This window comes from Nestor notabilis, unplaced genomic scaffold (genome assembly GCF_000696875.1).
Source record: "Nestor notabilis isolate BGI_N333 unplaced genomic scaffold, ASM69687v1 scaffold18464, whole genome shotgun sequence".
In the NCBI taxonomy this organism is placed as follows: Eukaryota; Metazoa; Chordata; class Aves; order Psittaciformes; family Psittacidae; genus Nestor; species Nestor notabilis.
This window is the reverse complement of record NW_009927293.1, coordinates 24281-48006: the sequence shown is the minus strand read 5'-3', so window position 1 is coordinate 48006 and position 23726 is coordinate 24281. Positions and strand designations below refer to the sequence as shown.

The 23726-nt window shown below is 40.2% G+C and overlaps 1 protein-coding gene across 1 annotated transcript in view; it reads left to right on the top strand.

The window, feature by feature from the left end:
- LARS2 (leucyl-tRNA synthetase 2, mitochondrial) overlaps positions 1 to 23726 on the top strand; it is a 62071-nt gene that overhangs the window by 22308 nt on the left and 16037 nt on the right. The window contains exons 9-16 of the mRNA XM_010014006.1: positions 1195 to 1299; positions 4517 to 4632; positions 5539 to 5822; positions 7145 to 7243; positions 9454 to 9591; positions 18676 to 18779; positions 19932 to 20114; positions 22566 to 22735. Coding sequence (XP_010012308.1) covers positions 1195 to 1299; positions 4517 to 4632; positions 5539 to 5822; positions 7145 to 7243; positions 9454 to 9591; positions 18676 to 18779; positions 19932 to 20114; positions 22566 to 22735 — 1199 coding nt within the window. The remainder of the gene's footprint in view (positions 1 to 1194; positions 1300 to 4516; positions 4633 to 5538; positions 5823 to 7144; positions 7244 to 9453; positions 9592 to 18675; positions 18780 to 19931; positions 20115 to 22565; positions 22736 to 23726) is intronic.

The window sequence follows — 23726 nt, the reverse complement described above, 5'->3', positions numbered from 1 at the left end:
CTGCATACATTCTTTTACATTTGTAACTGTAATATATCTCTTTACAGCCATTATAATAATGTGAGCAAATGAGCAGAAGGAAGATTGCCTTCATAAACTGGAGTTGTTTTGGGTTCCAGTATAACATCAAAATTATTGCTGGGTGGAAGAGAGAAGTTATTTTTAAAATCAGACTGTCCTACTCACTCAGCTTCCTGTTCAGGAGGCTTTTAAAAGAATGAAATGATTCCTTTAGTACTTTTTTAAGCAAAAGGGAGAAGCTCTGTGCAGTGGTTTGAACACTAGAAATTTTCTCTAGACTATGGCTATCAGACACCTGAAATTTGAAAAAGTAGTAATCAGAAATAACTATGTCATTTATGTTGAGAGATGGGATACAGTAGCCCTATTCTCTACAACGCTGTTACATATTTCGAGCAGATTTTATGCATTGCAGTACAAGCCTAAGATGTTTCTCAGCTCAACTATGAAGATAGGTGAAAAGAAGCTCTTAGCAGTCTGTATGGTGATTATTTTAATTGTCATCAACTTAAAGGCACTGAGAAAGTCAGAAACAAATCAAAATCTGGGGGGTTGAATCCTCAAAACTTGGAGTATTCAGTTTTGATTTTCTTCTTGGTGAGCCACCCAAGCTACACATTGTAAATTGGTTGCCATTTACTCCAGTTCTCACCCTTGATTCTCTCCTCTTGTCTCTTCTTTTCCTTGTGAACATATTCTCATCTCTAATATGAATATTCTGTTTGGAAATCAATAGGTTATGTAGTTGGGTTTTCTTTACACTGCTCAGTATTTCTGATGCTTTGTAGTTCTTCTGTAAGAAGATAGGTGCTCCCCTTCGGTTTCATCTGAATAACTGGATTTATTTTTGCATAATTTTGTGGCAGTGTATTTTAGTATATAACTCAGGGCTTACTAGAGAAAATTCATACAACTTTGCAGCAGGTCTGCATTTGGGTCAAGGACTCAATTTTTATATTATAATCCAGATCTTATTCTGTTTTATTCAGATGTTTATTATAAGCATAAGTTTGTTAGAAATGTGATTAGGCTTTTCATTTTCTTTCTTTTTGAAACAAAAAAGCTATTTTTTGTTTCATGCACATTTAAGATAACGAGCTCTAATAGTAAGTCATGTTCTTAGCATATCATCTGTAATATTTTACTTACCAAGATCATTCAATTTGTTTTCAGACTCACTCACTTCAGTGACAGCTGTGAATTTGCTCACCCATCAAGAGATTCCTGTAGTCATCTCAGCAAAACCCAACTTTGAGAATTATCTTGATACTAAAATAGGTACGTGACAATCTGTAAGTGGAATAATACAGTTTTCAGTTGCTGTGTTGGAGCACAGGATACTGTAAATCTTTGGACACGTCAGCTCTCTTCTGGACTTTGGAACTCTGTTCTTAGTTCCTGTTCTTCATTAATGAAGAAGGAAGGGAAAAGTAGTTATGTGGAATCTGCCTGGGGGGGAGGAGATTTACAGGATGATAAATTTTAATGGAAATATTATGAAATTAGTACATTTAATAAGCTTGTCATGGTTTAAGCCCAGCCGGCAACTCAGAACCACGCAGCCGCTCACTCACTCCCCCCACTTCTTCCTTCCCCCATTCGTGGAGGGATGGGGAAGAGAACTGGAGGAATGTAACTCCCATGGGTTGAGATAACAGCAGTCCAGTAACTAAGGTATAATACAAACCACTACTGATACCAATAATAATGATAAGAGGAATAACAAGGGGAGAGGACACAACCGCTCACCACCTGCTGACCAATACCCAGCCCGACCCGAGCAGCAATCTGGGCCTTCTGGGTGACTTCCCCCAGTTTCTATCCTGGGCATGACGTGCTGTGGTATGGAATACCCCTTTGGCCAGTTTGGGTCAGGTGTCCTGCCTCTGCTTCCTCCTGGCTTCCCCTCCTCCCTGGCAGAGCCTGAGACTGAGAAAGTCCTTGGTCGGACTAACCATGACTTAGCAACAACTAAAAACATCGGTGTTATCAGCGTTGTTCCCAGGCTGAAAGGCAAGAACCAGAGCCCTGCACCAGCTACTAAGAAGGAGAAAAAATGACTGCTACAGCTGAACCCAGGAAAAAGCTAGAATTGTTAAGAAGATTGATTACCTACAGTGCGCATGCATTTGGCTGTCTCTCACTATCCTTAATCAAAACAGTATCGCATCATCGTTTCACATAAGTATTTTGCAAACAACCCAGCCTTTTAGCTCAGTTTGTGTCTTATGCTTACACAAACTCTGTGCCTCCTCATAGAGCTGTTTTTCGGACAGTAAATGTACAAAACTTCCAAGTTTGACTTTTATCTGGTAACATCTGTGTTGAGGTCAGTAAAATAATTCAGAATAATAGTTCTGCTCAGGTAGTTGTAGACAGTTCTCTGGATCCTTTATTTTTAAAGGAAGAAGGTGCCTAATTTAGGATTGAGGATCCGTAAACAGAGGGGGAAGGATGTTGCTAGAAAATACTATGAATCGCTTGAAGCAGGCTTCTGTTCTCAAAGTTGTCCTGTGAAGCAGCCTGCCTTACTCCTTACCTGCATGGGGAGCCTAGCCCCTCAACTTGGGCAGCTGAGTACATAGGGTTAGATGATGTGACTGTTCTTTTAACTAAAATTGTACTAATGTCTAAAAATAGTGTCCATTTTAATCTGCACCCACTGAGCTTTTTGATTGCTCTTGCATTTTGCTATGTTCTTATGGACAATGTTCTGTAGCAGTCCTAATTAGAAATAGTTCTCTTATTTTCCCCTTTTCCACTACCTCACTTATCCCTTAACTCCCTTGTGCTGCCTCCCTGTTGATACTTCTTTCCTGCCCTGGAGCTGCTACTTTCTTTTCTACACCAGTGGCAACATTGGTTGCTCCTGCACAGCAACTGGACTGAATAAAACCATCTGACTGTTCAAAAATATCTTGGATGACTCTCGCAACACTGATGGAAATTATCCACTTGGGCTGTATACCTTACTTACAACATGTCTACATCTTACGCTTTAGAAATTAGTCTGGTTTTGAGAACCAGAATGTTTCCTCATGTAAGAGAAGTAAATAATTGAGATACCTAACCTTATTTTTCGTTAAAAGCTTCCAGCTTGCTCACTGGCACATACCTTCACCTTATGTCTGTTGGAAACAGCTCAGCTCTTCCCAGGAAGTTCTGGCTGCCAGCTGTTGAGCTTTGCAAATATATATGAATAGCATCACCTTTTCAAATGAAGAAAGAGCAAAAAGTGGGACCTGCTTTTGCCCATTTGTAGAGCAAATTGTGAAGCCACCTATTGCAGGCTGCAGGGCTCTCTACATTATTCTGTAAGATGGCCTTGAAATGGCAAGAGCTATTTTGATTATAGTTAAGGAGTTTCACGTGGGAGTTTTGCTTGGTTTTCCTTAGTTATCTTCTTCCAAACTCCCATATATTGACAGAGTTAATGTATAGCAGGCATTTCATTGCCTGAACAAAGATGATTGTTGAACTGGTTTTGAATGAAGTCATTTGCGTGTTAATAATTATAATGTGCTCAGCAATATTTTGAGATGTTTCACTGTAGTTTTCACTGACATAATGTTGGCATTAGCTTGTTGGAATATGTTTCTTTGTCTTTTAAAGATGACAGAATTTTGGGAGATTGTTCAAAATATTTCCCTAAAAGGAAAAACCATGTAGAAAGATGCATCTCTGTGGAAAAATAACAAATCTGTTAGTATCTCAATGTTATTTTAGATTACACGTGATAATAAAGTTAAGAAATTTCTTAACTCACCCTAAAAGATAGTCCTCTAAAGTAGAACTATGTATGACAGTCCCAAATAATAGGATGCAAAGGGAAATATAGCATCAGGGCCTTTAAGGACTGTCTTTATATAACTGACTTGGACAGCAGTAAGAAGTGCTCTCAATAGTTACATTCTGAATAGAAAATTAACCTTATTTGAATTCTTTTCCTGAGTTTATAAAAAAATCATGTCTTTCATAATATGTTAAAAGGGTAGTAATGTTAGAGACTGTTGTGCTGCGGTACATGTTAATAAAGTAAGAAATTACAAAGAGATTAAATTTCCTGTTGAAACAAGAGGACTGTTTCAGCTGGTGTGTCTCTTGTAGTAGCAAATAGGATTCAAATTTGTATTATTTAAATATATAATGCTTATGTAACACAACTGTATTGAAAATTTTATTATTTCTCCATATTTTATAGCTTTATTTTTACTCTTTTTTGGAACCATCAAATTTTCAGCCTTTTCTGAGGTAGGACATTGATGTATATTTGGATTACAGAGAAACTGAGAGATGTGTTTGTAATTATTGCTTTAATTTTATTGCTTAAAGAACATGAAAGTATTTTTATTGTTCTTAGATTTTTAAAATCTCTTGGGCAAACATAAGTCATTATAAAGAGAGTGTCACTGAAATCAAATATTTTATTATCAAACTGATGATTGAATCCATGTTAGTCAACCCCAGAAGTGATTTATTTTTTCTCCCCTCCTAGGAATTCCAAGTACTAGTGCGGAAGATGCTGCAGTCGCTAAGAATCTGGGCATTTCTTTTACTGAAGTCATTGAGACATTGCCAAATGGTTTGGAGAAAGTCATTAATTCTGCAGAGGTGGGTATTCAAGTATGGAGTTCTTTCCAACTTACAATAATAATGCAGACTGAATCTGTTGTCTCAAGAGTGCCAAATACTTCATATCATTAAAGGGATTTATTTATTTGCTTAAGAATCAAGCCAGGGTTATGCTATCAAATTTCTAGGAATACTTTTATGATGAAATATGTTGGCTTTTCTGTAGCAATAAAATGAGTTTTTTCCTTTTGTACAAGAGAGAAATGTACAGTATCGATCTGAGTTTTATAATGGAAACTGAATAATTAAACCCATGTTAAAAGTTGATTCTTATTTCATCATCTCAATAGATTTTTAAGTTAAATATTAACATATTAACCCTGTTTCCATGCATTCACTGAAATGTGGTGTAAGCCTTTATGCTAACATACCTGCCTGAAGTGACATAAATCTTTAAACAAGATATGTATGGTGTTACTGCTCTTGAAAAAATGCGTTCAATAGCACGCACAAAACTCATATTCTCTCATATGACAGGTAGGATCTAAGGAGTTAAGATGTATGTGAAAGCAAGAATAGAAAAACCTAAAATGAACACAGGAAAAAGTTTTACCATTTGGATTTCCTCAGTCTCCACCCTGTGTTTCAGCACCTATCAGTTGATTACAAGTGTCAGCAGTAAATGCAAATATCAGCCAATAAGGGCTGAAGGGGTCTACAAGTCTCTCAGCCGTGTTCTATTCAGACCATCAAGAACATTATCTTCTGAGTAAAAGGGTTTAAATGAGTAGCTGGTATGTGAATAGTCTCTTGGATAGAGACTGTAGTTGGAAGGGGGAAATGGTATGAGGCTCATAAAGTTTGAACTCTCAGAAATTGCATTTGTGACTTTTTTTGTCTGTTCTTGCATGTTCACTGGCACTGCTTCTCTGTGTTTTTCGTCAGATCACAGGCATGACTCGGCAGGAGGCTCTAAAAGCTATTACCCAGCAGGCCAAAAAAACAAGAATAGGTGGAGACCTAACGAGTGACAAATTAAGAGATTGGTTAATATCTCGACAGCGGTATTGGGGGACACCTATTCCTATCATTCACTGCCAGACATGTGGCATTGTCCCTGTACCTTATGAAGACTTACCTGTGGTGTTGCCCAATGTGACCACCTTCACAGGAAAGGGAGCCTCACCTTTAGAAACAGCTCCAGAATGGGTGAACTGTTCCTGCCCGAGGTAAGCCAGTGCTGCACGGAGTGCAGACTGGGAGAGATTGCTTTGTAACTGCCTATTTATTGTGTTCACCACTCTGAGACAGGATACCAGTCCAGAACGATCTTTAGTCTGACCCAGCACAGGGTCCTTTTTACAACAGACACCCACTGCTATTTCTTCATAAATAAGCTGAAGCAAAGCTCGCTGTTTTTAAGAAAACAGGGAAAACAGAATTATTTTCTCCCCCACCTCCTGTTTCTTAACAGTATTTCTTACTTCATTTACTACAATTTTTATTATCTTTCACCAGCAGAGTTTATATAAAGCTTCCTTTTGTTAAAGAAATAACATCATGTTCATTTTTTTAGCCATAATCCAGCAATAAAGTGTTTCTTCTGCTATATGTTTCTTTATCATGAAGAATCACATTCACTGTACAGATGACAGCATGTAATTCAGATTGAAGGAGATAGTAAGTATATGCATCTCATCAATGCCGTAATCTTTATTCTTTGTAGTCCAGCTGTTTAAGAAATAAAACAGCCTAAATTAGGAGAGAGATCAGTTGTCTAATCTTGAGGGCTGCTTAGATAGCTGGGTACACTGGAGTTCCCATACAGGTTTTGCAGAAAGAACTGGTAGTTTTCATCCCAGAGAAGTTTTTCATCAGCAGTGCAATGCAATGCTGCTGCTTTTTAGTATTAAAGCCTGCCTTCCATCTGGATGCAAGTCTAAGAAATATCTTTTTGGATAGTGTACAGTTGATTGTGCTCTACTTACGTTTTCTAAGTGTTCTGGAATAGGACAGTGATGTGCAGGTAGGTATTGTAGAGGAGTTGTTGCTGTACCTTCTCACAAGGACTTTTGACAAGGATATGTAGTGACAGGACAACGGAGAATGGCTTTAACCTGGCAGAGGGGAGATTGAGATGAGATCTGAGGTTCTTCCCTGTGAGGGTGTTGAGGCACTGGCACAGGGTGCTCAGAGAAGCTGTGGCTGCCCCACGCCAGGCTTGACGCGGCTTGGAGCAGCCTGGTATAGTGGAAAGTGTCCCTGCCTGTGGCACGGGGTTGGAACTGTATGAGCTTTAAGGTCCCTTCCAACCAAAACCATTCTGTGATAATTGTTCAGGCTTCTTTTTGGTTGTATTTTGTTTGGTTTGGGAGGGAGAGGGAAGGAGAGATGGCCCTGTTGCTGGTATTGGACTTTTTCTGAACTTGTGACTTTTCAGACCACTTTTCAGTCTAAATGTCTTCATGGCCACTCTATACACAGTTGGTTCTTTTTTTCTCCAAGCTTGTCACTTACCTAAAAATAGCTTTTCTCCTTCTGTCTTTCTCAGGTGTAAGGCAGCAGCACGGCGAGAAGTCGATACCATGGATACATTTGTGGATTCGGCTTGGTACTACCTGAGGTACACTGACCCTCACAACACAGAGAGGTGAGGGCCATAAGCACACGACTGTCTTGGGGCAAGTCACTTCACAGAGTAGATGGGAAGGAAGAGGCCAGGCACTCTGGTGCTTCTAGCTTCTAACTGCCTTTGTAGGAGACTGCATAACCCCCTGTGCTGCCCCAGTTTTCTTCCTGCCCTTTGGCCTGAGCACAGCACAGGGGAGACTAGGAGGTGCTCTAAAAAAGTGGCTTTTGGTTGCTTCCATGCCAGGAGATCTACAAAGCAGGATGTGTAGATGCAGCTGCGTAAGTGCGGGGCAAGGGACAGAAGTTTACATGAGAGAGCTCAGAGGAAATGTTCAGCTGAGGAGCTAAAAGATTGTCATTAGTGGAGGGTGCCAAGAAGAATGACAGCCTACCACGACTCTCGGAAACTGTAGTAAGTTGCATGGACTGTACCTTCCCTGGCAATGCGCTTGAGTGGTTCAGTGTGTGGACACACAATGCTTTTCCACCAGTTAGAAGACGAATAGTCCAGTGTGACAGCCAGCTACCAAGAACAGCACCTTCATTTCTCTGAATTCTAGTAACTTGCTACTTCCTCATGCACAGGCCTAAAGCAAAGTGGCATCACAGCAAGCTCCTCCTGTGTTGGCGCTTATACTGGATGCATAAATAATGAAAGGATGTTTTTTATATGCTGGGTATTAGTGGCTGCAGCATAGGAAATGTGCAAGAGAGATGTAGTCATTTTAGCTGTTTTTCTGCTTCATAGTGTGCCTGTAGTACTGCTGCTGGTAGCACTGCTTTTTCCAGAGAAGAATTAGTGGAACAGCTCTACTATGTAGTCTCAGGAAGATAAAAAGATATTTTTGAGATACTGATACCTCATCTAGGGCTGTTTGGGGATGTATTTGTTTGCTTATTGTCCAGAGCAGTTTCTGGGTACATACCGCATACCAAGAGATTTAGTATACCTGGGCCAATTATTTTTGCAGCACTAGTTCTGTTAAACTAAAGAAAAATCTTCTGTGAACACTTTTAATTCATGTTAATGTTAATTATTTGCTAGCGATAGTGTGGATTTAATATTAATGTTATTAAGTCAGGCACATTGCTTCCCCTTCAGTGACAGTTTGAAATATTACCTTATGCATGGACAAGAGGGACTTTTCCAGAAGTTGAAGAACTAGTTGGATGGAACACCCAGCTGTCAAAGTAACAGCTTAGTGTGGCTAAATCTGGTTTATATTGAAATAAGAACACTCATATGAACTTCTGCATTAGCTCACTGCCTCAATTTGATTTGTTTATTTGGATTTTTTGGCTAAGCTGCTTATATGTAAGCCTTTTATTTCCACGAGCTGTATTTCACAGGTCTAGAATTTGGGATAATTACTCTGTTGTTTTTAGAACCCTGTGAACAGGTTAGTTTTGATTTGTTCCACTGAAGACATGAATCCCAGATCCATAGTTTTCTTCTGGGCTCATCTGTGAGGAAAAAAAGTATTGCTCTTACAATAATTACAGGTGAAATAATCAAACAGACTGACCAAACATATACATTTGCTGGAATGGGTCCACAAAGCATACATTAAAAACACGTACATATGGTATTTTGCAGGCAGGAGCCCATTACAGAACATATAACAATATTTAATGAAGAAGTAAGCAATGCTAGAAAACCATACAGATGACCCCAAATGACAGAGTAAATATGCTGTAAATGACAGATTCACTGTAAATGACAGATTCACTGTAAATTCATTGAGTATCCTTCAGTTGGAGTGCAATGGCCCATCTGACTCTTCAGAATGTTTTGCAGCCTTAAACTGCTTCATTGCTCCCTAATGGCAATAATGAAAACCTATTATTAAAAAAACCCCTATTTTTGAGTAGGCAAGTCTTCTGTCTTTCACTCTCATATATTTGTATGTAACACTTCATAAATACTGAGAAATTCAAAGGCTAGGCACAGGGTGTGTATAAAAAATAATGTATGTGAAATCATAGTTGCTTGTCTAAAACAAAGGAAAATAGTATTTTTGTGGCTCTGCATCTCAGTGGAAATCAAATTTTTGTCTGTAATTTCATAAGCATACCACTTAAAAATGTAAAAGATCTCATAACAAAATAGAAGGTTTATTACGCATGTATTGCTCTCAGTGGTGTCCAGTCAAGTATGATGAGCTACTTAAGTAGAGCTGATCTTTCTTTTCGACATTGTATTTTTAATATACTTGTGGTTTTTTTCAGGCCCTTTAGTAGTGAGTTAGCAGACTACTGGATGCCCGTGGATTTGTACATCGGAGGAAAGGAGCATGCAGTTATGCACTTATTCTATGCAAGGTTTTTAAACCATTTTTGCCATGATCTAAAGATGACAAAACACAAGTAAGCCTTTCATATTTCTATAAAAACCTTTTGTGTTTCATTTGACTAGCAAGAGTGTTTGTGGGCATTGTTACAATGGTAGAACATCACAGTGAATAAGCCTGAATATTCCTGCTTGTCAGTCTTGGGTAACTACTTGATTTCTCACAGTTAGTTACATTTTCTGTATGCATACATAGATCCATAGCATTTTTATTACATGAGTAGTAACAGGCTCAGGGCAAGTGATAAAATGATACTGTGGATTTTCAGCCTGCAAAAGCTTGCATAAACCACTAACTTCAGGCATTCTGAGTAGTGCTAGTATTTCAAATCAGGGAACTCCCTGCCAGTAATACCATTAATTTCAGTGAAACTATGCATATGTAGAAAAACACTCCTATAATCACTGCAGTATTGGAACTAAGCAGTGCAAAACACTTCATCATAAGCAAAAGCAGTACATTTATCTGCTGTCAATTTATTTGTTATTTAATGACTTTTATATAATTAACTGCTCTTGCTGCTGATGCTACTTTAGCCTAATTCATTATTGTCTGTTTTGGTTAGAGGTAAAGGTTGAGGCAGGAAGGTGAGTCATCTGATGTTCTGTTCATTGTCCTCTCAGCTTGATGTCCCTATTTCCACTGATATTCTTCCATCCGTACCCTAAAATGGCATCACAGGCATGCATCAACTGGGAAGAAGGAATGCCTCAACTGGGAGGATACTAGTGTCAGAGCAGTGAAATACTGTCCCATGCTCTGTCATGTTCTCCCATCAGCAGCCACATTTGAATAGATTGAGTCAAAATGAGTGATCCCCTGAGAACTGCTCAGTAATTTTTCAGCTGGAAACTCACGTACATTCATTCTTTACTAGTATCCACTCTAAAGACTTTGATGTAGAAGAGGAACCTACATCTACGTGGCAATGAACTCTTCAATGTGGTAGTTTTGCTACAAAACTAGAACTTAAGTAGCTGTGTGCCAGAAAAAGATGGACTAGTTAGTGGAGCCAGCAGAGTATTTCCCTGAGTTATTCCATTATCATTTGATGAAAATAGGAGATGCGTTTTCATTGTTCATTTTTGCCTTCATAATAGTTTGCAGTGGAAGCTGTATTTGAATTTTTGGATGTGGATGATTTGTGTACCCGTGTCTCACTCTGTTGTATTCAGCTTGCATAGCTGCAGCAGGAAAGCTGTCTCCTCTCAGGGAGCGGATCCCAAAGCAGATCCTTTCTCTTGGAGGCACTGTTTCTTTAAGCAGAGAATTTCAGAGCTTTCCTGTGCAAATAATTTCAGGCATATCAATTCTACAGAAGATTAAAGTCCTAATCTTACCACTCGTCTAGTGGCGCTGTTAGGCAGCAGCAGAATGTTCTTTGGCTAGTCAAATTCTTCCACCTCCCAAAACAACATTAACAACAGTGGCTGAAGTATTATCACTAGGAAGTAGGATCACAAGGAAGAGGAGGTTTGCTTGCTCTAATATGCAAGAAAATGAGGAGGTATGAAAAGAGGCCAGCATGGCTGAAAAGGAATGTCCTGAGTAAGCTCAAACACTAAAAGAAGTGCATAGAAAGTGGAAGTGAGGATGAGCTGCCCCTGGAGGAATGTGAAAGCATTGGCTAGGTAGCCAGGTTGGAATTGAGAAGGGCCATAAAACAACCAGGATTGAAACTGGTGAAGAATGTGAAGGCAGAAGGGCTTCTGCAGGTACACTGAATAGACCATTAGTGAAAATGTTGTCTTGATGCACACTCAAAGAGCCTAGTAGCAAAGGACAGTCTTTGCCTTGGCCTTTGCTGTCAAGGCCTGTGCTTAGCAGGAGAGTTTGAAGGAGAGAAGTACTACTAGGGTAAGAATGAGTTAGAGATCCCTTAAGTGAACCAGAGATGTACAAGTTCCAAGCAAATGAAAAACAAGGTGACTGGGAGTAGTCACCATGGATTTGCTAATTGGAAATTATACCCAATACATCTGCCTTTCTTCTATGGTGAGATGATTGCCTCTGTGGGTGAGGAGAGAGCTGTGCCTATCTTTTACCATGACTTTAGCAAGGCTCTTAAGTTCTCCTTGACATCTTTGTAGTCTGACTGAGGAGATATAGGCTGAATGGGTGGGCTGCAGCATGGGTGGAAAAACTTTGAGGACTTTCAGGCTCAGACGGTCAGTGTTCAAAGTCTGACTGGCAGCTCTTTGCAAGTCATATTCCTCAGGAGTCACTGCTGAGGCCAGTTGTATTTAACCTGGTCATCAACAACCTGGGCAGTGCACTGTAGTGCTCACTCACCCTCACATGTTCATCACTGCACACTGAGCGAAGCCATTGATACTTTGAATGGCAGGGCTGCTACACAGAGGACTTGACATCTTGGGGAAGCAAGTCTGAAATGCTGACAGGAAACTCAGATACATAGAGCAGGTTATCCTCAGAAACAGCTGAGGTTGCACGGACTATGCGGATTAGGGCAGACAAGGGCTTTAGGGGTCTTGATGAGCACCGTGTTAGACATGAGTCAGCAGTTGGTGTAAGAGTGTACTGCATTGAATTAGGAAAACCATGTCCAGCTTTGATTATCTCTGCCCAGGAAGTCATCTGGGATATTGTGTCCAGTTTTGAGCCCCCTCCTTCCCCCCCAGTGTGAGGGACATTGTCAAACTGGATCTAGTGGAGGAGCACTATGATAGTCAGGGGCTGGAGCATATGCCATACAAGGAGAGGTTAAGGGAGTTGTGTGTGTTAGAGAAGGCTAATGATGGAATGTAACTGCAGTCAAGTGCAGAGGTTTATAGAGGAGGTGGAACCAGACTCTTCTCAGAGTTGTACAGAGAAAGGAAAGGAGTAACAGTCACAGATTGCAGCAAGGTTCAGCTGGACAGAAGGAAAATGGTTTCAATGGTGAAGATGATCAGACTGGAACAGTTTGGCCAGAGAGGCTGTGGCATCTCCAGCAATGGATGTTGTCAAAACTCAGCTGGATGGGGCCCTGAGCAACCCAGAGTCAGGGCTGCTGTGAGAAAGGACCAAATGACTTCCAAAGGTCCCTCCTGACCTACATTATTTTTAAGTCTTTGTGATTCTGTAGCTGTGTTAATTTCAGATGTGTTTTGTTCACACTCCACTGTAGTAGCAGTACTCCAGCAGTGCTCCACTGCAGTAGCACCAAAGCTGTGTAGATTGGTCTAAATATGGTGAATTGCAGAAGAAAACTCTGCCTTCAACAAAAAGAAAATTCTTAAGAAGCAGTGACTGTGTATAGTGACAATAGCAGAGAAAATCAAAGTTGCTTTTTGTAGAAGTTGGTTTCCAAGACTGGAGAATTCCTTTGACACCATATGCAATCTCAAGAGCTGTTGCACATGTGAAGGTTGCAGCTTTGCCCTTAGGATCTGTTGTTTGTACTGCTTACACGTGTGCTCAGACTGCAAGATCGTAGAATAGTTAGGGTTGGAAAGGACCTTAAGATCACCTAGTTCCAACCCCCCTGCCATGAGCAGGGACACCACACACTAAACTATGTCGCCCAAGGCTCTGTCCAGCCTGGCCTTGAACACCTCCAGGGTTGGAGCATTCAGAACTTCCTTGGGCAACCTATTCCAGTGCCTCACCACCCTCACTGTGAAGAACTTCTTCCTGATATCTAACCTAAAGTTCCCCTGTTTAAGTTTAAAGCCATTACCCCTTGTCCTACCACTAGAGTCCCTAACGAAGAGTCTGTAACAAATTCATTATCTTGTACAAAACTGTTTGCTTGCTTTAGCTTAATGCAAAGCATTAGGTGCTTTTAAGACATGAATTCAACTTAGGATTTTGTTTTGATATGAAAATATTACCATACGTTTTAAATGGCTTAGCATTGGTCAGAAGTTGCTTTTGCTCAGTCTTCTGTCAGGACTGCTCAAGGACTGGTCTGAGAGATCTGAAAAGGGTGATGAGAAACAACAAGCTTACTGTTAGGAAGCTTAAAGTGATGGTGTTGAAGCCACAGCTTCGAGGGAAAACATTCAAATGTTAAACTCTGCCCTCTTGTGCTTTTTCAGTCTTCCTCTAGTAGCTCAGGTCTTGTTCACCGATTTAAATTCATAAAACTCTGCTACATCTCAGAACTGCCACCATTTAAAGTGTTATCTGGTATCCTGGCAAATTCTTTATGAATACCTATATTCATCTGTAGTAATTTTTTATTTTTGATAGGTTTTATTCATGGAAATTTTTATTGTTTGGCTCCTATCCTCTGACTTTTGAATCCATTGAAATGTTTATGATAGTCTTTAATTCTGTACTGATGACTATTAATAGAATAATGAGATTGAAAACAGAAGTTAAGAATTCCATAGTTTAGATTTTCAAAGCAAACTCTTCAAATCTGATGTTCATTATTATATGATCACAGACTGGTTTGCGTTGGAAAGGACCTTAAGATCAATCAGTTCCAACCCCCTGCCCTGGGCAGGGACACCTCACACTAGACCATGTTACCCAAGGCTCTCTCCAGCCTGGCCTTGAACACTGCCAGGGATGTGTCACGTATAAAATAGGCATTTACAGACATCACACATGCTTTCATAGAAAATGCAATGACAAGGCAGAATAAATGACACCCTCTGGGTATTGGTACATGTGGTAACAGGTTACGTGCAAATTGATGTCATTTTGGTTTAGCTGTCTGGTCTGTAAGTGCATCTAGAATTGATTGACAAGTCAGCCTTTCCAGCTGTGACCACTGCTGGGACAGGAGCCAGGAAAGCAGCTGGGATCAGATGATGTGACCCATTCCAGCCCTAACCATTCTATGATTCTATCTGTTCCAGCTTAATCCACCATGGCCAGTATGTGCTGACACACTGTTACCCCTGCTCAACTGTATTATTGCAAGTACAAGTTTCACAGAATCTGACTCTTCCCCAGGCTTTAGTAATTGGTTTTGTCTGATGAATAACTGGAATTGGGATCTAGCACATTTCCCTGATGGACTGTAAGGCAAAACCAAAGCCTATTGCTACCATTAAGGCAGCAGATTTGACTGTGAGAGAGAGCAAATCTGTTGAGTAAGAAGGCACTATCTTCACAGAGCTGCATTACAGAATAAAAGAAGATGTGTGTGACAGAAAAAATGCATTTTGTAAAGGAAGGATGCTAGAGCTTCTCTGTTGTCATTAAAGACTTCATCACTAGTGTTGATTTTAAGTAAAAACACTCAGCTATTGACTGTGTAAGATCTTGAATGTTCAATATTGTTTGATCTTTTTTCTGCCTAAAATGATCAGTTTCCACATCCTCCAGTTGCTTCTATTGTCCCATCCCTGGCAGTGTTCAAGGCCAGGTTGGACGGAGCTTGGAGCAACCTGGTCTAGTGGAAGGTCTCCCTGCCTGTGGCATGGGGTTGGAACTGGATGATCTTAAGGTCCTTTCCAACCCAAACCAAGTCTGGGGTTGTATTCTGGTCTTCCACAGGATTGCCAGGTTGTTATACCTTGATCTAACATCAGGTTTCACAAGCACCTGAACTCAGCTGACAGTGACTTACCAAGGTCTTGTCTTCACTCTAGGGCACAGCATCAGGATCTCTCAACCTTTCTAAAGGTGCAGGATGCAAATACATGCAGTGAGTGCCCTTGCTAGGGTTATCGCTTCTTCTGAGTCCACTATTTATCACTGTTGTAGGCTCCACAGAGTCCTTCCAGCCAGGTCAGTTGCAATTGAATTGAAAGTCCTGCTACTACCCTTGCACAGAGCACAGCAAGGAGCATGAGGACATGGCACTGAGCATATCCATCCATTGCGTGCTCCTATATAGAGAGATTGGTCTGTCATAGAGAAGAACCTGTATATGAACATTAGTGAAAGGAGTAAAGATGAATTACACATTTCATAGCTAGGAGAGCTGATCCTTCTCAGAGGTGTCAGGTGAGTGACATTCCAGCTGATGTACAACATGAGCAAAAGCTCCACATAAACCTAAGGCCACAGTGCCCATACTCCAGCGTGGGTACAAGCAAACTTCACAGGCAGGTGAAGGTGTATTCCATTCCAGCATCCTTACAATCTGAAATGTGATGGAGCATTTGAAGAAGATCAAGCCACCTCTTCATTTACTGTGCCAGGATGTCTGTCTATGTGAGTATCACTTAATTTCAGTGGTTGGCAGGGATACAGCTCAGGAGGGGTTTATGACAGGGAAAGTTCAGGTTAGATCTTAGGCAGAAGTTGTTCCCTGTGAGAGTGCTGAGGCGCTGGCACAGGGTGCCCAGAGAAGTGGTAAATGCCCCAACCCTGGCAGTGTTCAAGGCCAGGTTGGACACAGGGGTTGGAGCAACCTGGTCTAGCGTGAGGTGTCCCTGCCCATGGCAGGGGCTTGGAACTGGATGAGCTTTAAGGTCCTTTCCAACCCAAACCATTCTATGATTCTATAACACCAGGCCATGACTGGGTGCTGCAGTATTTACATCAGAATTGCATCCAGCCTCCTGTGCTTTGGTGTCTTGGCAGCTCCATTCTGCAGCCAAGAAACACATCGCTGTCTTCAAAGGAAAAAGTTTTGGGTGTCTTTATTAATCTACATTAAAGTGTAACATCTGCTTGTGACCATTAGATGGAGCCACCACAACACTGGCAAAGTCGCTGTGCATTACAGGAAAAATTCAGTACTCGGTTTGTTTCTGAGCCCTGTGTTTATTAGATGGGCTCTGGCTTTCTCATTTTGGGCACATCTCCTTTCTCCTGCGGTCTCCCACTAGGAACACGTGGGGTGTTTTTTCCCCATACTTGGTAATGTATTTTATATTGCATTTTTTTAGCCTCTGTCAGCATAAACAAAAATAGGAAATGCTCATTCCTGCCTTCAGCTTTTAATAACTTGGCATATGATCTGAACTAGCTGTTTGTCATTAAAAAGAAGTGTTTTTGAAAAATCACTTCCATGGGAGAACTCTGTCTGATTTGGATGTTCTGGATACCTCATTAGCTTTATTTTAGATAGCAGGAAGTGTAGCTATTTCAAAAACTGCTTGAAATCTCAAACAGACCAAAGTACTGAATGATAGGGGGGACATTGTTTTTATTTTTCCGTGGTGTAATGTCTTTGGTTTGTAGAATAAACTATCCTGAACAATTCTCTCTTGAAGGACTTTTTCCACCATTTGTTGATATGATTACAGGGGTTTTGTTCCTGATTTTCATCTTCTATTTCACTTGGATAATTTGTGATAAATCTTTGAGATTTTTAGATAATGACTGCCTCCTATTTTAAAATACTTTTTCTTGTTTGTACAAATTTGACTTCTCCTTAAGTTCCTTTAATTTACTTCTAAACAGGATTTTTCGGGCAACCTGTGAAATATTTGCCTAGAAAATATTTCTAGAGGTGCCTGAATTGCTACTCCTGACACTGTTGATAAAACCAGGTGGCATGGCAGAGGCTTGTACAGCTTCATGACTGAATGATGCACCGCTGTGTGCCAGTACTTGTACAATATACTTCTAAGTATAGAAAATATGCAAGGAAGGAAACACATGTTCAAACATGAATATGTTGGAGATAAAGTATGAAGCCTGTCGCATTTTATCTCCCAGTTGAAGGCTTTTTGTTCAAATATCTCCTTAGAGTCATCAAAAGAGTTTGAAGGCTAGTACTTGGAAGATACCTGCTTCAATACAGTTAAAGCATCCATAATTGTTATATTATTAAATAATACTTTAACTATGTTACTAAATAAATTACTGTGTTTTAAATCACAAGATAAATTTTTATATCATTTATATTTCCTAATAATGTAAAATACTAACTTAACACCTTAGAAGTGAGTAGTGTTTTGGATTATGGCTTTTTGTGCATGTGAAGTAAAATGCAGAAGTCTGATTTTACTGTCTCTTCTTCAGATGGATTTATTTTTGCTTTTTAAAAAGTATGTACATAGGAGTCATGCATCATTTTTATATGAGTTGTTTTGGTAGATATGTGGGGCCTGGTTAGGGGGAAGTGCGGAGGATCCAGCTTGCTTAGTGTTGAGTCACACATATGTGAACATTAGAAGGTTTAAGTCAGGAGTAACCAGTGCTGATTAGCATGATCTCCAAAATGATGGTCAGCAATACGGTTGTGTTGGAAGATCCCATAAGAAGACTCCCAGACTCTGTATGCCTTCTGGGTCTGGCTCCACACCTCTTCCCTGGCCTCTGCTCTTCTTGTGGTTGCTGTTAGAACTGCCTCACTTTCCTGGCCTATTGGGTAGGGAGCAAAACCTCTAGAGATGAATTTTGTTGTCCTTCTTTTCAGTGAAAACAGCAACAGACATCTGACTCAATGAATTAGAAATGCAAGATTATTAAAGAAGGTAGCCTCAACAGTCAAACAGAGCAGTGTTTAGAGTGTAGTTCATGCTGAGTGCACTACTGACCTTGAGTGCACTACTGCCCTTAGCTTTGGTGCTTTTAAGGCTCTCTCTAGCTCTATGGTACACACATTGCATGAGAGTTTACTCTTCCAGACATAAATTTTGCTAGAAAAGGAAAGATTTAAAGTTCAAGATGCTGAAAAAATTGATCCACTGAACACACGAACTTTCCGAGATTGCCATTTTTCTAGTGTACCTTTTTCTTACAGCTAGGTCTTCATGGCTAGTCCTGCAAAGGGACAAGGCATGCAAGTGCTTATGTCAGGAAAACTGTCTTCTCTGTTTATAGAAAGAAATGTGCAGCAAGATAGAACTAAATATTTGTAAGACAGTGAGGCCAGGTACTTGAATGCTTTTACACTTGGAGATTCAGCTTGAAGCTAGGGAAATTACACTGTTGGCCAAGAAACGTTTGTGTATTATCCGTATGCTAATTTGAAAGGTGATGTTAGAATAACTCAGTACTAAATCAGGACGCAAGAATGTGTGCAGAATAGAAATCAATACTTCCACTTGCCAGCCAGCCACCATGAATAAATGCACAAAGTCCTTTCTAAGGTGACAAGCATTTATGTACAGTCAACTTGAAATTCTTGTTTCATTAAGTAATTGTGCCTGATTGGCTCAGCACCTGAGGCTTATCATAAAGTATGCTTTTGACAGCTCTTTTCAACAGACAAGTTTCTTTTTCCTTCCATCCTTAGGGAGCCTTTCCATAAGCTCTTGGTTCAAGGTCTTATCAAGAATCAGACATTCAGACTAACAACAACAGGCCAGTGTTTGAAGAGGGAAGAGGTTGATCTCACGGGTAAGAGAGATTGCATGGGAAAAATCAGCATAGGTGCAGCCAGAAAGTCAGGGACTCCTTCAGTGTACAAGTCTCAGTGCTGGGAAAATCTGGAAGAGAAAATTAATCCTTGTAATATTTAAACTGGAAAGCAATGTCTGTGAGTTTTGGATTCATATGCACTGCTGAGTGCACAGAGACCCTACTAATCCAGCAGCTTTGAATTGCATCCAAACACAGAAACAGTGTGATGGTATTATTTTAGCTCCAGTAGCATCCAAAAAAAACAGTTTTATTAAGTCAGTGCTCAGCTGCTTGCTGAATGGAGCTAGTCGTCCCAGCAAACAGACTACCTACAAAAACATTGTGGCAAAGCTAATGTGTGTTGTGTATTCAGTAGGTGCTAGGAATGTAAAATATGTATAAGGGAAGAGTGCTGTTTCTCAAGTTCTTTCCAGCGCTTTCACTGCATAAACTGGAGCAGCAAGTCCTGGCTGGGGGACCTGTAGCAACAGGAGTGGTTTGATCGCATTTGCCTTGCTTAAGCACTCCCCTGTTCAACCTTTTATTCACTGTTTTCCTGCGTACAAACCCCCTTAAGTTTGTCTCTCTCTGGTATCCTATTTTCATTTAGAAAAACTAGGGCTTTTCTGGAGCAGGTGGTTTTTCTTGATTGCACCTTAATTAGCGTAAATGTCCTTTTACATCTCTAAAATGAATGTGACAGAAGGCACGTTCTTGACAGGATAATTTACTGCAGTTGAAAACAAACACCTACAAATCTGGTGTTTGTAAAAGCTAAGTGCAGGTCAGAATTGTACCAAATCAGTACACCTACCTAGGAGGTTTTAAATGGCGTGGTTATAACAATGCTTAAATCTCAGAGGCTGTCACGGTAGCACATTAGTGCCAGATACAGCTTCCAGATGGTAGAAAGAGGCTTTCTGTCATGATGTAATGGAAGAATTGGCATGTTAGTGGTGTTAAAACATTAAAGGGAGAAACCTTGAGAGGGAAGAGAGTGTTTACAATGGGTGGTTTTCCTCTTTAAGCTGGTTGGAAACAAATAAAATCCACTAGAAATAGTTGTTCCTTCTTAAGTTTAGAGAATAAAATTAATTGCTGTTACAAATGAGCAAAAAATACACATTTTGCGTATGACTTAATATTTAGGAACTGAACCCATTCACCTAAAAACTGGTGAAAAGCTCCAAGTTGCTTGGGAAAAAATGAGCAAATCAAAGCATAATGGAATAGACCCTGAAGAATTAGTGAAAGCGTATGGCATTGACACCCTACGTCTTTACATCCTGTTTGCTGCTCCTCCAGAACAAGATATTTTGTGGGATGCTAAAAGTAAGTTCGATTGTTTCTGTTGTTTTGTTGGTTTGTGTTTGGTTTGTTGGGGGGGTTTAGTTGGTTGTTTTTTTCCCAGTGTGTTATATTTTAAGCACAAAATTAATGTAGTTCTTGATGACCAAGTTTTGGAACAATTGAATCCAAAAATTATTATGAGCAGGATTTATTGTTTGTTTCTTTCAAAAGAGAAGGGGTCACAAGGCTGATACTGAGAGACAGACTTGTAAGGTTATTGCAGGCAACTTCACCTTAGGAGCTAAAAGCATATATGAAAAGTACTCAAGTGGTATTTTCTTCTGCAAGCTTGGATTTCATTCTCTTATTTTTAATTAGCTGTGATTGATTGACTGAAAATTATTATTTTAAGGTTTTCTTATAAGCTGCTTTTTTAATCATATCAGATTATAAGTAACACTTTGCAATATTTTATTATTTCTATTTATTTACATATGCAGTGGCTTTTGTAAGCTGGACTATGAAATACTTGTCGAAGAATCTCATCAGAAGATAATCATAGAATCACAGAATGGTTTGGGTTGGAAAGGACCTTAAGATCATCCAGTTCCAACCCCCTGCCATGGGCAGGGACACCTTCCACTAGAGCAGGTTGCTCCAAGCCCCTGTGTCCAACCTGGCCTTGAACACTGCCAGGGATGGGGCATTTACCACTTCTCTGGGCACCCTGTGCCAGCACCTCAGCACCCTCACAGGGAAGAACTTCTGCCTTATATCTAAACTTCCCCTGTTTAAGTTTGAAGCTGTTACCCCTTGTCCTACCACGACAGTCCCCGATAAAGAGTCCCTCCCCAGCGTCCTTATAGTGACTAATATTTGTACACACATGACACTTTTTATGAGCTTATTACCTGAGGAAGTTAAGATTTACCCTCCTACACACTTACTTACTGCCATCATACCATTTGTCACACTGACAAATCTTACTTTCCATTATCTACTGTGGTTCGTACATGTTAATAATAATCTTATGCATACATTTAAATCTAGCCCTCTTGTTGCATAAGGCTTTAATCAAACACTTCGTACCTCATTTAAAGAGGTATACTGCTTCATTCTTTCTTGTGTTAGCTTCTTACTAGTTAGTTCAGCCTGCAGTAAGCATTATTTCAGTTGGTGTCTGTCACCTTTTTACATTCGTATGTGTTCATTTATATGTTACTGCACTATTGTGTGTACTGGAGGCTTTGTGACCTTTCTCATTTGGCTTTCTATGGCAGTCTAATCACAACAGTACAAAGCTAGGCATGTGAAAAGGTCTCTTAAAAATATCACTCACTTGGAATCAAGCTTTAACTCATGCACCTCTAACAGTACACAGGTACGTAATTCCCTCTGAAGCAGTAAATTCAGTGATGAACACTCTTTGCTGTATTTTTTCAGCTTGAAACTGGAATAATTATATGAGTGTGAGAATCATGGGTACAAAATCTTAGCTGTAAAGTACACTAGAGCTTGGCGATTAGACTTTTTTAAAGAAAGCTAAGCACATGCAGGTATAATGCTAGCAAAAATGCATTTAATCATTCAAACCAACCAGTTTCCACTTGAGAATTACAAAGAAAGATTTCGGAGTCATGTTTTGTTAAAAGTGTTTGAAAAAGTGAGCAAAAGAAGATGTTAGCAGCCTAAAGATACTTTCCCAGGGTGGGGGGGGATGGGGGCAGGAAATGGTAAATAGGCAAAAAGGATCTCTTAAGTCTTCAAGCTTTGGTCTGAATTTCTTAATGATAACAGAACAGTGAATGTTTAAATTGGAGAAATCAAGCAAGCTGTGATGGGTTTGACCTTGGCTGGATGCCCACCAGAGCCGCTCTATCACTCCCTCTCTTCAACTGAACAGAGGGACTAAAATGCAGTGAAAGGCTCATGGGTTGAGATGAGGGCAGGGATAGAACATTCACCAATTACCATTATAGGCAAAACAGACTCAACTTGGGGAAATCAGTTCAATTTATTACTAACGAAAATCGGAATAAGGTAATGAGAAATAAAACCAAACCTTAAGAACACCTTCCCCACTCCCCTCTCTTCTTCCCGGGCTCGATTTCACTCCTGATTTTCTTTACCTCCCCACCTTGAGCAGCACAGGGAGACAGAGAATGGAGGTTGTGGTTGGTTCATCACATGTTGTGTCTGCTGCTCCTTCCTCCGCAGGGAGGACTCATCACACTCTTCCTCTGCTCCAGTGGGAGGTCCCGCCCACAGGAGGCAGTTCTCCACGAACTTCTTCAACATAGGTCCATTGCATGGGCTATACAGAGCAGCTGTATATGAGCTGCTCCAGCATGGGTCTGTTATTCAGAGAATATTTTTAAAAATTAAATAAATGAATTTTAAGTCTAGCATTCTGTTTTCTTTCTGCTTTTTGTATAGTTTTGGGTTCATGCATTATAACTGAAATTTGTTTCTGCCGTCTTCCATTAATCTCAGCTGATGCTATGCCAGGCGTTCAGAGATGGCAGACGCGCCTCTGGACACTTGTAACTAAACTTATTGAAGCAAGGACATCAGGAACCATGCCAAATCCTGAGCTTCTGAAAAAGAAAGAGAAGGCTGAAGCCAGAAAGATCTGGGAGCAGAAGAATCTGGTGATTTCTGAGGTGAGAAGAAACACTGACATAGTTTGTAAATGACTGAATAAGTTGCTGCTTATGCTAAAACCTTATGCTTGACTTACAGAGCCAGAAGTTTTGCCCCCACATGAGTAACTAATAATTTTTAAGTGAATTATTATCTGTATAAGTAGGTCTATTTACCTACAAATTCTATGGGACAGAACAATTTTGCAAAGTAGTAAGATCAGGATTAGCGAAATTTCCCTGCTGTGTGCCTCATTTAAAGGATGAAACGTTATGGCATTAAAATGCTATCAATCCGGGTTTCGAGTGACTCCATTTCCACTAGCAAAGTTATAGGTGAATTATGGAGATTATCCCTACCAACAGCTTTTGATCTGTTTGAAGTCACACCTCATTATCATGCCTGCTGTTTCATACAAGCTGAAAAGAAGTAAATGTATTAGCATCTCCTAAACAAAATTACTGAAATGATTGTTCATCTCTTCTTACGTGTCATCTCATGCAGTGATTAGTGTCAGTTCCATCATCCAAGACTCAAAAGGAGGCATAAATATATGCAAAATCAACTTAAAAGATTTTTCTACAGATAAAAGCTTTTCCTGATTTAAACCCTATGGTGAGGGAAATTCCAAGTCTTTTAAAAGACTTTAGAATTACAATCTTGTAATCTATGGACAAGCTCTCACCAGCATAACTGGATTTGTAAGTATGAAGGCCTCTTGTAGAAACAAAGGGAAGGTAACAATGTCCCCAAGGAATGATAACATTGTATCTCCACCATAAGAAGGACATGGAGCTGTTGGAGCAAGTCCAGAGGAGGCCATGCGGATGAGCAGGGGCTGGAGCAGCTCCTGTATGAAGACAGGCTGAGAACACTGGGGCTGTTCAGCCTCGAGAAGAGAAGCTGCGTGGAGACCTCAGAGCAGCTTCCAGTGTCTGAAGGGGGCTACAAGGCTGCTGGAGAGGGACTCTTCATCAGGGACTGTAGTGATAGGCCAAGGGGGGATGGGGT